The 14,367-nt window shown below is 43.0% G+C and overlaps 1 protein-coding gene across 1 annotated transcript; it reads left to right on the top strand.

Annotated features, from left to right (window-relative positions):
• The first annotated feature begins 312 nt into the window (after nucleotides 1–312).
• On the top strand, nucleotides 313–11,385 carry LOC114453120 (mucin-17-like). Its single transcript, XM_028432786.1, has 10 exons — nucleotides 313–377; nucleotides 1,065–7,503; nucleotides 7,587–7,656; nucleotides 7,889–7,970; nucleotides 8,057–8,165; nucleotides 8,400–8,531; nucleotides 8,831–8,920; nucleotides 9,043–9,186; nucleotides 9,302–9,486; nucleotides 9,573–11,385. The coding sequence occupies exons 2-10, from the start codon at nucleotides 1,066–1,068 to the stop codon at nucleotides 9,739–9,741; spliced, it is 7,419 nt and encodes a 2,472-aa protein (XP_028288587.1). The 5' UTR covers nucleotides 313–377; nucleotide 1,065; the 3' UTR covers nucleotides 9,742–11,385.
• The last annotated feature ends 2,982 nt before the right edge of the window (nucleotides 11,386–14,367 follow it).

Raw genomic sequence — 14,367 nt, 5'->3', positions numbered from 1 at the left:
AGTCGGTTAAAAATAAAAAAACAGATGCACGGTTTATTCTACACATTTTGAGAATTTGAGAAGCACAGGTAATGTTAGATATTAAGCTAGTCAAAGGCCTGATTTTAAAACTTGAACTGTTGTATATAATTTGTATTTTAAATCAATTTAATTAATAATTTTAGTAGGTTTATTTATTTATATGATTAATATTTTTTCACTTTTACATTACAACAATGTAAATAAGTGCCAATTAATAAAATAAAAAAAGATTTGCGATTTTTTTCGAGTGCATCGTGAGGAGCCTCTACGTCACATCCGCCTTTTCCCTCCGGAAGTACAGTTAATTTTTTATTCACAGGAAAAAAACAGCTGTTGTTGAAAAAGAAAACATCAAAGTGAGTTCCACTGACGAATGTCGTACCTTTACCTTTCCGCTGACATTATTATCGTGAGCTTTGCTTTGTAAACGCTCCTCTCCGTCTGTCGGGTTGCTGTTTAGGCTGACTTGAACAGCGAGACTCGGTCCGCTCATTTGTTGCGAGTTGCTGCTGCTAACGTTAGCTCCCGTCACTGTGGACTTCCAGCTAGCATGCTAGCCACTTTTAGCTAGCTAACAGTCCATTTGTGTCTGCTCAACTCCTGGTGACAGCAATATCTGTCTACTATTAGGCAAGTAGTAAGTTCATCTGTAGAGATTATATGTACGCGAGGGATTGAAAATTGTACATTGTGTACCTCGTTAGCCACCTACTTTAACGACGATTTGTCTGTGTTTATGTCCAGTCTTAGCCTGCCAGCCTTGTTGCTTGTAGGAAAACAGGTAACAGTTAATGCATGTTTAAAGGGATTATAGTTCATGGTTATATAACTGTACTCTTTAATTTGTGTTTTACATGTATCTTCAGATATATGATGTTTGCATCCTCTTTATTCACATTTTATTGGCACAAACAAAATGAAAACAGGAGTTGCAGGATGCTAGGAAAACTGATTCTTCCATTTGTTAATGGTAACAGTGTTTTTAAGTTGCATGTGTTTTGTTGTCGTCTCTTTATCATGTGTGTGTGAAATATTTTTTGCAGAATGCCGGCCCCAAAGAGAGGATCAGCTCCCCTCGATCCTCAAGCCAAGATCAGAAAGTTGGATGAGGATGATGACGCTCTGCCATCCAAAACTGCACCTGCTGCCCATAATCAATCCCTCATAACAGGAAACATACAAGAGAAGACAGCACCCCCATGGACTAAGAAAAAACTCTCTGATTCAGGGGAAGAAGTATATAAACCAGCCAAGTCACCCAAACACACTTCCCCTCTGAAGGAATCCAGCTTAACCGTTTCTGACCCACCTGTGAAAAAAGCCAAGCTCCTGAAAGCCACAAGTGCCTCCTGTGGAGAAGCTCCCTCACAGAGAGCCAACTCCAAAGCTTCCCTTAAGCGAACAGCCTCCACAGAGTCGGAAGATGATTTGAGTAGTGATGGTAGCAAGGTGGACTTCTTTAGAGAGCGGGATGATGAAGACAAAGCCCGCTGCATCAGAAAATATTCAAACAAAGCCAAGCGTAAAGCTGAGGAGTCATCTTCTGACCCACCTGATACAAGCCACGGCTTACCATCTCCACTTAAGGATCCTGTACAGATGGACCACAATTATGGTAGATTCTCAGATTTGCCTTGTGTTCAAGGCACATGTGAGGCCAATCAAAGTGAGACAGAAATATCTGCAGAGACTTTCACTGAACAAGACAGACTTACAACTCCAGAGAGTAATACACAAGAGGTGTCAGAGGAAACCTCGGTAACAGAGAGCGCTGAGACAAGCATCAAATCTGAGTCTGCAGCTAAAGAAAGCAAACAAAAGGATCTTCAAACCTTAGAGAGCCAAAAGCTGGCAGAAGATGAAATACCAGCATCATCAAGAGAAACATTAGACCCTGTCACATCTAAGACTACAGAAAGTGAAAAGACAGATAAAGCAAAGTCCAGTAAAAGCCAAGAGGATGTAGATGGTGAACCACTATGTTCTGTTACTGGAGAGGTGAGTTTAAGGTGTGATGGTGAAGAACTGGCAGATGAAAAGACCGATTCAGCCTCGAGACCAGAGAGTCAGACTGACATGAGCACAGAATCTAAAGAAAATGAGATTACGGAAATTTTTTCTGAGAGGAATTCAAAATGTGAAAATGAGGAAGGTGACCATGGCAAGCCAGAGGTAGCCAGTGTCTCTGCAGGCTATACAAATATTGTACTAGATGAAGAAAGCAAAACAGACTCAGCACCTGAACAGATCCTGGTAGAAGAAAGTAATTCAGAGGGTCACAGTAATGAAAATCTGGCAGAGTCTGTTGGCGTTTTAGAGACTCAAACAGATCTCAGTGTGAAAATTCAAGTTACTTTTGAATCCAAGTCAGTTGATACACAGGGCCAGGTGTCTGATATGGTCACCAGCCCATGTGATGATGTGAACAAAATTGAGGAAAAGCTTGAAGAGAGCAAGACAAAATCAGTTGACTCACTGTCAACTTGCACTGTTGCTTTTCCTGGAGCTTTGGCTGTGGAACAACTGAGCCATAACTCTCTGACTACTGAAATATTAACACCTCATTGTAAGGCTGTTCCTGAGGAATACCAAAAGGAGGTGCTTTCTGAATGTTTCACTGTTCCAGAGGCTCCAGGTGTGGAAATACAAAATCAGGAGAACCACAGAATTCATGACGACACAGAAGCTAAAGATGATTCTTCAAGCAGAGAAACAGAGCATGCACCAGACAGCCAAGCTACTGTGGATATACAGGCCTCAGAGGAGACTTCTAGTCCAGCTATTGCAGTGGAAACTCAGAGCAAGAAAATACAGGATGCTAGGGAAGCTACTACAAACATACCGACAAATTTTCATGAGGATCATGAGGGTGAACATTGTAAAATAATGGAAAACAGCAACACTGTGAACTCTGAATGCGGTATAGAAACACAAATGAGAGTAACAGCAGAGATTTCTACTCCAGGACCTACTGAGGAAGGGCAGAACCAGGAGCGTCAGGACATCATTGGTCCTACAGCCATATTTACAGAAGTTCAAGTTACAGCTGATACATCTGAAAGTATGGAAACATGTTGTAGTTCAGATAGTCAAAGCAAAACTGCAGTGCCAATTGTCACAGCACACCAGTTTTCTAACCCACCAGAAAGCCAGGTGAAGCCTGAGGTCAGTGAACACAAGCCTGAAGTTCCAGAAGAATTAGGGACAGCATGTTGCATGAGCAGAGAGGATTCTGAATGTGTTGCTGCTTCAGAAAATCCTGCAGAAGCAGACATACAGACACTAGCAGTGGAAGCACACAGCCAGGTGAGCCAGGGTGTCAGTGAACCTACCACGGACACATCAACTGAACTTCATGGAAATCACAAGGTTGAAAATGGCAGCATTTTGAAATCTGTCACCGCACCAGAAAGCATTGAAGTAGAAATGCAGACTACATTGACAGTGGAAGTTTCAAGTCCAGCTCCTTTAGTGGAAATGCAAAAAGCAGACTTAGTCCTGCCAACAAAAACAGAGGAGAATTCAATGCCTGCGATGGAAATGCAAAGTCAGAAAAGCCAAGAAGTCAATGTGCACCCTACGGATGACACATCCAAAGAGATTCATCAAGACATACTGATTGAAACTTCTGAAAATGTGAATGAAGATAAGATGAAAGGTGAATCTGCAACTTTACAAGAGACTCCAATCAAAATGGAAAAACCTATTTTGTCAGCATCAGAGGTTTCTGAATTAGTTCCTTCAGCAGAAATGGAAGCTATGGACACTACAGCATCACCAGAGAAGGTTTGTAACATTCCACATGCTGTGGAAAACCAACAGAGGCAGGATGTCCATGAACATGTCACAGACGTGCATACACAGTCTTTGAATCAAAACAAAATGGAAGCACAGATTACTATTTCTCCACAAATCCAGACAAGTCAGGAAATCACTGACCCGGAATCTGAAAACGACCACGAAGGTTTAATGGTTTCCACAAATGCAGAATGTGTCAGTGCAGCTGTGATTCCAAAAGAAATGGAAATACAGGCTACAGAGGCATCAGAGGAGACTTCTAATTCAACAGAAGAAATGCAAAATCAGGGAAGTGAGGAGGGGAGTGAGCTGACCACTGACACTCCAGAACCAAAGGATTTTACAAAGAGTGAAGGAAACAGTGAGCAGGTTAATGCTGCTGAGAATCAAGTAGAAATGAAGACAACCGTGACCCTAGAGAACACTTCTGACCAGAGATCTGATGCAGAAAACCAAAACAAGATCAATTCTGTTCAAGAGAGTCTGCAAAATGAAGATGAGTCTGCTTCTGAATGTGTTCAGACTAATATGGAAACTTATGCAGTGCCAGGGGAGACTTCTTATCCAGCAAATCAGCAAAACCATGTGACAGAGGAAGTCAGTGAACACACTGTGTCCTCATCAAGTGAAATTCAAAAGCCTGTTCTTGTCGCTAATATGGATAATAAAGAAAATGACAGACAGACAGAGCCTTGTGCTGAGGATGTCCAGGGGGATGTAGATGGAATAAGTGGAACACCTGAAAGGATAGATTATGTGTTAGAAGAGGAGACAGGAAGGCAAGTGAGTAATGAGGTCAAGTCCATCAATGATGTTGAAGGACAAAGAGTTGAAAGCAGCGAAGTGATTGTTTTTGTTTGTGGCCAGACAGATGACACTAATACTGTAATTCAGACATCAGAAGAGCAGATTAAGACGGTGAATCAGACAAAAGTTGAGGAGATAGTGTACGAGCCCATCAGTAGTCCTGAAAGTATCGATGGCAGGGAAGTTTCAACGGCAGCAGAGGAGCATGATGGCGTTTCTTTACTGGATGTACAGAACAAAGATGTACAGCAGATGGAAGACGGAGCATCCAACTTTTCTACAAATAACAACATTGCTGACCCACGCTTGGAAGATGAGGAATCCCTCCCAACTGAAATGGAAGTACAAACTGTCAATACACCAGAGAGTCCTGTTCCTGCACAGTTGGAGGAGGGTAACACAACTATAGATGTGAAACAACTTGCACTGATCAGCTCAAGTGATGACATCAGCGTGCCAGATGGCCGGTCAGAAGAAGCCACTGAAAAAAATGGCTTTCCAGAGAGCATCAGTGCCACAGAGATTTCTGAACAGGTGCAGGAGGATGCAGACATCATGGTGACAACAACTACAACAGCCACCACAGATTTAGAGGTACAAGCTGGTGCACCTGAGGAGTATGTGATCTTAGAACCAGTCCTTGAAAGTGATATTTCCTTGGACATTGTCACTCAGGCTGCAGCTGAATCGGGTCTGTCAGCTGTGCTGTCAGAGGAGGTGAGTCCAGACAGTGTGTCAGTAGAAAATCAGATGATTTTGAATGGTTCAGGTGTGGAGTTAGATCAGAAGACTGGCACAGACGTTTTGCCCTTAGAGGAAGACTCTCAGCATTTGCAAGATTCTGAACAGCAACCATCCGACACGAATACCTCAGAGATGGAGGTGACAAATTCTCATCCTCATCCTCAAGGCACAACTGAGGAGTGTAACACAGTGGGGACAGAAAATGCTGATGGTAATTTGAACCTACAAGAAGTGCAGATTCTAGAGGATATAGAGATTGGTCGTGAGATTGTAGTGGCAGAGGAAGAGAATGAAGAAAACGGTGACATTGCAGTGATAGAAAAACCACCGGAAACACCTCCAAAGTCTGAAGAAAAAGTTAATGAAAAGAATAAGGATGGGAGCAATGTTATGAAAAACAGCCCAGCTGAAAAGCCTGAAGATGAAAGAAAGGGACAGGAGCCCGAAAAACCCAAGAAGCAAGAAATGAACACACAAGCGAGAACCAAAGCCCGTCTCGCTGCACTGGCTGAGCAGAAGGCGGCCGCAGCAAAGAAGCAAGCAAACAGACAGCAGCTGAACCTCTTAGCCCTGTGTCAGGAAATTGCAGAGGACATTGCAACAGACAGCATGCTGCTGAAGAAGATAGAAGAAGAAAAACAAGCTGCGGCGGCAGCGGCTGCAGCAGCAGCAGCAGCATCGGCAGCATCAGCAGCAGCCAAGAGTGAAGCCAGCAAGACAGACCCTCCCCCTGTTGACACACAAGATCCAGACACGACTAATGTTGCGACTCCTGCTGGACCAGAAGGATGCGCTGCCTCAGTGACCCCTGCTGAGGAGACAACTGCAGCCCAGTCCTCAACCACTGAATCAGCTGAGACCAAGCCTGCAGCAGAACAACCTCAGAAGAGACGCTTCTTCATCACACAGGTTTCAGTGCCGCTGAAAGCCCATGAAAAAAAGAAGCTAACTAGATATCAGAGACTGAGACAGGTTGAACTGCAGAGGGAGAAAATGTCTTGGGCACGTGTAAAGAAACTAAAGTCTGACCAGGCAAACCAGATGTTCTCAGACATGGACTGGCAAGCACCTTTGTTGGGCACCTCCCTATTTCCAATGAGTCCTGTAAGCACAGCTTCTCCACCGGCAGCCAGTCCTTTAAAAACCTCACCCACAAGTCCTGCCACCACAGCTAGTCAATCTGCTCCACCAAAGGCAGACACTCCCACAGCTGAGACTCCACAGGCCGAGCTGGCTAAAACTGAAACCTCCAAAACTGAACTGGCTAAAAGCGAAACTTCTAAAACTGAGCCCACTAAAACGGAATCCTCCAAAATGGAACCTGCTAAAACAGAACCTGCCAAAACTGAAGTCTCTAAAACTGAAGGTCCTAGTACTGAAAACCGAAGAACAACACGGCAGAGTAAGGCTAAGGCCTGTCAAGCAGCAGCAGACTCAGCTACTCCTGGGCCTGCTCCAAAAGTGACCCGATCAGCCACCAAGAGGTCGCTCCCTGCAATGCCTCCTCCCATGCCCAACGGATTAAATGCTCAAAAAACGAAGATTGAAATTGAATACAAACCCTACCGACCCAGGCCCAAGTACTCCCCTGATGACTTTGAACTAGATGATGACCCAATGCCAGTTCCAAAACGGCCCAATCCAAAGGCAGGGCCTGCACAGCTTGTACGACCTAGCCTTCAGTCAAGCTCTGCAGCTCAACCTAGACCCACTGTTTCATCACAACTTGCCCATCAGGCCAATCCCAAAGCTCAGAGCTCACCTGGTGCACAGATCCCCGGTCAGATGAAGCCAAATGTCGCAGCTTCAGCTCAGTTGAAGCCTGCACAGTCAAAACCTGCTGTTCCAGCACCCGTCCAAACAAAGGCTACAGCTACGGCAGCAGCTTCAGCAAAACCGCCTAATTCTCAAATGAAGACTTCCGTCTTAACACCACAGTCTAAAGCCGTCTCAACTCCTGGTCAGTTGGCGCCTGCTGCTTCTGCGTCTCCTCAGTTAAAGACAGCAGGGACCACTGTAGCACAGCTGAAGCAGACTAAGATAACAGCAGCAGCTTCAGCCAGTCCTGATGCTGCTTCTTCAGTGCCTCAGAAACCGCCAAACCCTCCATCACAGGAGGGTGGCAAATGCAAGGTGAGTCAAAAATAAATGATTCCATTAAGATGTGTCACCAGCAGCTGTAAATGTTACTTATCACCTCTCTCTTGCATCCACAGGATGCAGCTGATCCACTTTCACCGGCTCCCACCCCTGATGATCCACGGCAGTGTGAAGAAAAGCCTGCAGGTATTAATTTAGTGTTATTTTGTTTTCATATTTTCACAGTAATAAGTGCAGGATGGATTCAGTTTTCAAGACATAACTCAGAAAGCATTTAATCTGATTATAACATCACAATAACAGTGTACAGCAGAAGAAGAGTTTGTTTATATGATGTTTTTAATAAGTTAATATTTTCTGATAACAATCCAATGCATCTATATGTTCTGCTGTGTAATACGTGTCACTTTTCTTCCAGTCTCTGCTGTGGATCCTCCTCCAGAGACTAAGACAGAGACTGTCAAGAAAGAGGAGAATACGTCAGAAAAGCCTTGTCAAGAGTAAGAAGCTTCTCTTAACTTGTTTGACATGTATTTCCTTTTAGCGACTTAACCTTGTAATAATGTGATGTGCGTTTGCATCACAGTGGAGCAGCGAAGCCTCAGGGTGGTGAGACTCCTCTCTCTGATGGTTGTCTGCAAAAAGAAGTCAAGAAACTAAAGGAGGCTGACAAAGATGGCACCCAGACTATTATTGTGAGTATATTAGTTCACTCCCTCTTCAGTCACTTTTGTTTCAGTACTGCTGTGGTATTTGTGTAGCTTACAGCCATAGTCAATATCTGTTTGATTCTGCATGTTACTTAGAATATTATGACTGCCCTCAGATATGGAGATGAAGCCACTCTATCCCTCTCTTCAAAGCCACGAACCCCATAGATAAAACACTATTTTTACTTGACTATTTTTGTTTTTTCTTTTGTGCCATAGGATGCAGGACAGAAGCATTTTGGAGCCGTGGCCTGCAGTGTGTGTGGGATGCTTTACTCTGCTGCCAACCCCGAGGATGAATCTCAGCATTTACTCTTCCACAACCAGTTCATCAGCGCTGTCAAATATGTGGTAAGATAATAATAATTGGTGTGTGTTGGCTCTTCAAAGCACAAAAGACAACTATACATCTTTGTAAATATGTATCTTCAATGTAATGTGCATCGTCTTAAACAGAGTTTTACCAAAAATTGCGTCTTTTTCAATTTATCAAATCTTTTAAATGGACAAGTGACACAAACAGGATACAAATATATATATATCACCTTTAACCTCTGTTTATATTTCTCTCTGTTTAGCTGACAATGTAAACAGCTTTTTCAACATTAACTGTAACTTGTTAACACTTTAATAAACATCTTTTTTTTTAGGGATGGAAAAAGGAGAGGATTCTGTCAGAGTATCCTGATGGCAAGATCATTCTTGTCCTGCCAGATGATCCCAAGTATGCTCTGAAGAAGGTGTGTTTGCAGAGTTAAATATCCCCACATATGTCCTCCAGCTTTATCACATTTTTTTAAATCTCTCCTGCTACAACCTGTATGTTATTTCCTGACTGTTTGCTAACTGTTACTCTACTCAGGTTGAGGAGATCCGGGAGATGGTGGACAATGACCTCGGCTTCCAGCAGGTGGAGACCAAATGCCCCTCTCAGACTAAAACCTTCCTCTTCATCTCGAATGACAAGAAAGTGGCCGGCTGTCTCATAGCAGAGCACATACAGGAGGTATGATATCACAGCTCTGTGTCAGCCAATATGTGCTTACAGAGTTGTAATTAATGTGGATAAATACATACAGAACTGCTGGTTTAAATAAACTGAGTCTCGTGGATGCTGGCAGGGTTACAGGGTGATTGAGGAGCCTGTACCAGAGGGATCAGAAGGAGAGAAGTTGATGTTTGAGCGTCAGAGAGCTTGGTGCTGCTCCACCACACCAGAGCCCGCCATCTGTGGCATCAGCCGGATCTGGGTTGTCAGCATGATGAGACGCCAGGGCATCGCCTCCCGCATGCTAGAGTGCCTCAGGTCAGTATGTCCCCAAGATCTAAATTAGAATTTTAATCAACTGAACGAAACAAGTTAAACATATTTAATATTTTTTTTCTGTGCAGGAATAACTTCATATATGGTTCATACCTAAGCAAAGACGAGATCGCTTTCTCAGACCCCACTCCTGATGGAAAACTCTTTGCCACAAAATATTTCGGCACCTCTCAGTTTTTGGTTTATAACTTTGTGAGCGGAACACGCTCATCCCAGCCCAAAACTGACGCAGTATGACGGCGTGCAGGAGAGGTAACGATGGATTCATCTGAGACGCTCACTGACCTGTAGTGGGACCCGCCCTCACCAAAACACTGAATCAACTACAGAAACTGTAAAATGACTCCTCGGGGAGCTCACAGATTGGTTTAAATCTCAGGATGAAAACAACAAGTCGTTGTTGAAAAATGTTATTAATTCACCCTTTAACCCCTCCCTGCATAGTATTTTGAAAAAACAGAGTATTTTCTTTATACGTTTTTAATTAAACAATTGGTTTTATTAGAAGTGTAAATTTTACATGCATGACCTGACAGCAATAGAAAACCCCTGAGAGGCAGAACATCAAATTGTTATTTTAGAGTTTTACCTCATGATAGTTTAATGTTTTTACATCAGAGAGGTGATTGGTAAGTTTATGACCTCGTGTAGAAGCAGTCATCTTTTTTTAAAAAACACAGATACCCCTCCTACATTTACACACCTGAGATATACAACACCGTCATCGTCCACACTGACCTACACTTTCCTCCAACTATAGTTACTTGTTTCTACATATTTTAAACATGCACAGAAAAGCACAGATGGAGGCTGTTACCTTGTTTTGATGCAGCTGGTGCCTTTACAGAAAGTGGTACAAGAAATTGTTTGGTAGTGCAAAGAGGGTTGTACACTGCACGACACTTTGTCTTAACATTTTAAACATCAAGGCAGAAGTAAAAGTTGGATGAGGACAACACATGGCAGTTTTAAGGCTGTAGACTTTGACTTAACACCCTTAATTCTCCAGGTTTTCCTTCTGCTTATTTTGATTTTTTTTAGTTATCACAAAGTCAAATTATATGATCTTTAGTCTCAACAACTTGTGACATCACAGCCTGTTCTTGGTTTGTTAAGGTGTCTTTTGTCCAAGCTGTCACACCAACTGAACATTGCTGTTTTGATCATGAACACCCCATAGGGTTTCTCCATAGGGTTTCCCCAAAATGCATTGACTTCAATCATTCTGCATGTGTATATAATGTGAGCTGTATAGCTCATCTTTATTCTAGCTTAGGCCATGAACTTATCAATCACCTTTCATACAGTTTGTCATGTAGTAAACTATATTACAATCAGGGTCATTTTCATCCCTACTGTCGACAGTGATGCTGCCTTCGTTTAAAGTTGTGTTAAATTGCACAATTTCTATTGAGCTTTTAATGTTTTTTTTGTTTTTTTTTAATCCCACATCAGCTTGTTTGGTTTCAGTGGTTTTGTTGTAACATTTCGAATGAACCATTTCAAACAGGACTCCTGTAAGGAGATGTGGGTTAGGACTGTAGCTTGGGCATTAACTGCGTGCTCTAATTCTCTTAGATCACCCTGCCTGATGTGTTTTCTAAGCCGAGCCATATATACTGTACCGTTTAGCAGGGCATTGTAGCCTTTACTGTACGAGTGTCTTTTTAAATATCACCGAGACTGTCAGTTGCTTTGTTTGTGCCTGAATGAATAATGTTGGTTCATTTTCTCCTGTTTTTTTTTAGCCATGAGTTCTCGGAGCAGCACATAGCTTTTTATTCTGTTAGTGTAGAGTATCATCCTCCTATTCCTTAGTAATGATGAATTAAAGTGTATATCAAATTATCATGTAGATTTAAGCATACTATGATGAGATTTATAATGAAATACGAGCAAGGTCGTGATCAACCAGTGATCAACGTGAGGGGTTGACGACACAAATTAACAGCATCATTGTATCCATCTCTTAATTTTTTTCTTCCTTGTTAAAGCAGCCGGTTATAGGAAAAAAAAAATGTTGTGTAAGAAAAAGAAATTTGATTTATACAAAGCTGTTATGTAAATATTTATTTAAATAAACAATAAAACATTTTTTTGCTGCAGGTGAGCGTAAGACATCTTTTGGGCCTTATCCACTTTGATTTGGTTGTATTGATCGCCATCTAGTGGCCACTGTTGTGGTGTAATTAGAACTGATCATGTATTTTGGGATATTATGTGAATTGTGGGAATTGTCTGGCTGTCATGTTCTCTCTTTGTAGTTGCGGATGTAAACAGCCTCCTCGCTTAGCGCATTCCTCGACGCTCCTGTCACAACATAGGCCAGCTCGATGGCAACTTCTGAGAAGCAAAACAAGCTTAGAACAACACGAATACTTCCTCAAACAGAGAGTGAGAAAACAGAGGTCTCCGCTCCTCCTCAGACGTCTGATATGAATCAGCAAGAGAAAACAACGCACAGAGCTGAGCTTCCTAAGGTGTCTGTGACATAACGACCACCGTGGCCTTTTGACTTCTCTGGACACATGGGGTCATCTCAATACCTGACAGAATTTAGCCAGAAAAAGTACGAAGCATCTGTAAACACACACTTTTATTGTTACACACACATTTAAAAAGACAAAGATGTCACAGCTGCCACGTTGTAAACCATAAAACCATTTATCCTAATGATAAAGTAAAGCTATGATTCATTTATTTACACTGCACACAACCAATGTACAATTTACACTCTTTAATGTCATAATTTCTACATCTTTCACATGACCTGCTGTTAATTTATCCTCTTTTTAGAAAAAAGAAACGGCACCGTTTGGACCTGAAGCGCATGCCAAACCTGAGCTGCCGCTGTGAACTGACCCCCTTTACTCGGGTGCAGCTGGGATTGGCGTTGTTGCCTGACATCTGCGGGGGAGGAGTTGATCTTTTTAAAGTTTTAAAACAAGATTACAGTAATGCTCTGAGTTCTTGTTGTGTTGACAGGCAACCTTTAAGAAGAAAAGAGCTGCTCTGGTGTGTGCATGGCAAATACACAATCAAACCTTCCCTATTTTTACTCTAAACAAGGAGCACAAACTGACAAACATTTTACCACAAGCTGATAATATACATAGAAAAGTTGAATGTTGGCTTGTTAGCAGTTAGCTCACATGATCGTGTATTATGCCAAGGCTATGGCAACATCAAGATGTAGGCACCAAAACGAATATTAGCCTGAACTAAGGTCTTTGTAGATGAACGTGTCTGTGACGTGAATTCAGTTACACAACTTGGTGTCCACAGAGCATCTTGTTTTTTTCCAGAGGGCCATTTTTGTGCGGCCTCTCAGAGCACTTTAGTTAAAAATGGAACAGAAGCTTGTTTTGGACGTTACCATGCCACAAGCTCTAAGACATCAGTCAGAACACAGATTAGCCAAATGTGATCGCTCCTGCTGAGAGGTGTGTCTTCACTCAAGGTGATGAAACACAATCTGTTTTTTTTGATAGGCGCTATGTGGACGCACACCTTTACAGTATGGGACAATTCTGACCACAGAAGTTATACAGTATGTCCAACATATCAGGATCTTGAATCCTTCTGTTAACGACAGCCTGGCCTTTCCCAGGCTGCACCACTACTACCTCGCCTTCAGGTGGAAGCTCCACAAGTGGGTGCACTTTGTTGTCCTTCATCTTGAAGTCAGTAACGCTGGGCAGCATGCCGTTTCTCTCTGCCCAGGTTTTATTGTCCTCTGAAGTGTCCTTTGCTTCCATCACACTGTCGCCGTTCATGCTGCTCCTGCCCACTGAGCTCTGGTCGTCCTGACATGCATCTGAATCACTGGCGTGAGGCAAAGCAAAATATGTGCACTTTCTTGAAAGTGTCTTAGCCTTTTCTTCCTCTTCAGGCTTGGTGCTAATGAGAGAATATAGAGTTTTGTCCTCTGTGTCTTTACACATCTCTTCCCCTACTGGCGTGTTTGTAAAGGTTTTGTTTATTCCAATTGGATCTGAAACAGACTTTCTGATCACTGTATTCTCATTAATGAGCCATCGTCCATTATCAATAGGAACGCTGTCTCCAGGCCCGACCTGTGCATTAAAAGCAATGCACCTGGTCGCTTCACTCAGGGTGTTCAGAGCGTTTGTAGAGTTGAAGTAAGATAATTCAGACATTGCTTTTTCTCGGGCTGTGTGGAACGGAGAGAAGATGCTCGAGCTGTTCTTTTTCTGCTTTGGCTGAGATGGGGGTCTTTCACCCACTTCCTCATCGGGAGGAGAGTCTTTCTTTCCATAAAGTCTTTCAATTGTTCTCCTCACAAAACCTTTGGTGATTGATTTACGTGAAGAATCATCTTCACCACTGGACAGCTCACTCGAAGTCTGGGACTGGTAGCCACCGCTGATTGAAGTCTCAGCCCTAAGCTCCTCTGATGGGCGACGTCTTTGCGTAATATCTGTGGCACTCTTTGCCAAGAACATTTCTCTGATGGATCTGACCCTGCTGCCCTCGGGCTCTGTGGTTATGACCCCGCTGGAGTCGTAGCTGAAAGATAACGACGACTGAGGAGCTGATCGGGTGCAGAGAGCCGACTGAGTCGTGGGCGATTCAGAAGGAGAATTCTCTAGGTCTGACTCAGGAGGGGCTTTCCTTTGTGAGACATGTCTAAAGGCAGACGCACATTGTGTTTTCTGGGCTTCAGCGACCTGCTTTTCCAGAAGAACGACTCTCTCTGCAACAGACTGGGAGGTTATTTCTTCAGGCTGATGCTTGAGCTTTTGCACATGCTTTTCACATTTTGTAATGACAGACAGCGGAGCTTCCTGATATTGACTTTCGTCCATGTGTCTGTCCATAAGGGGTTGCTCCTCCTCTGAG

This window comes from Parambassis ranga, chromosome 20 (assembly GCF_900634625.1).
Source record: "Parambassis ranga chromosome 20, fParRan2.1, whole genome shotgun sequence".
NCBI lineage: Eukaryota > Metazoa > Chordata > Actinopteri > Ambassidae > Parambassis > Parambassis ranga.
This window is presented reverse-complemented; position numbering and strand designations above follow the sequence as displayed.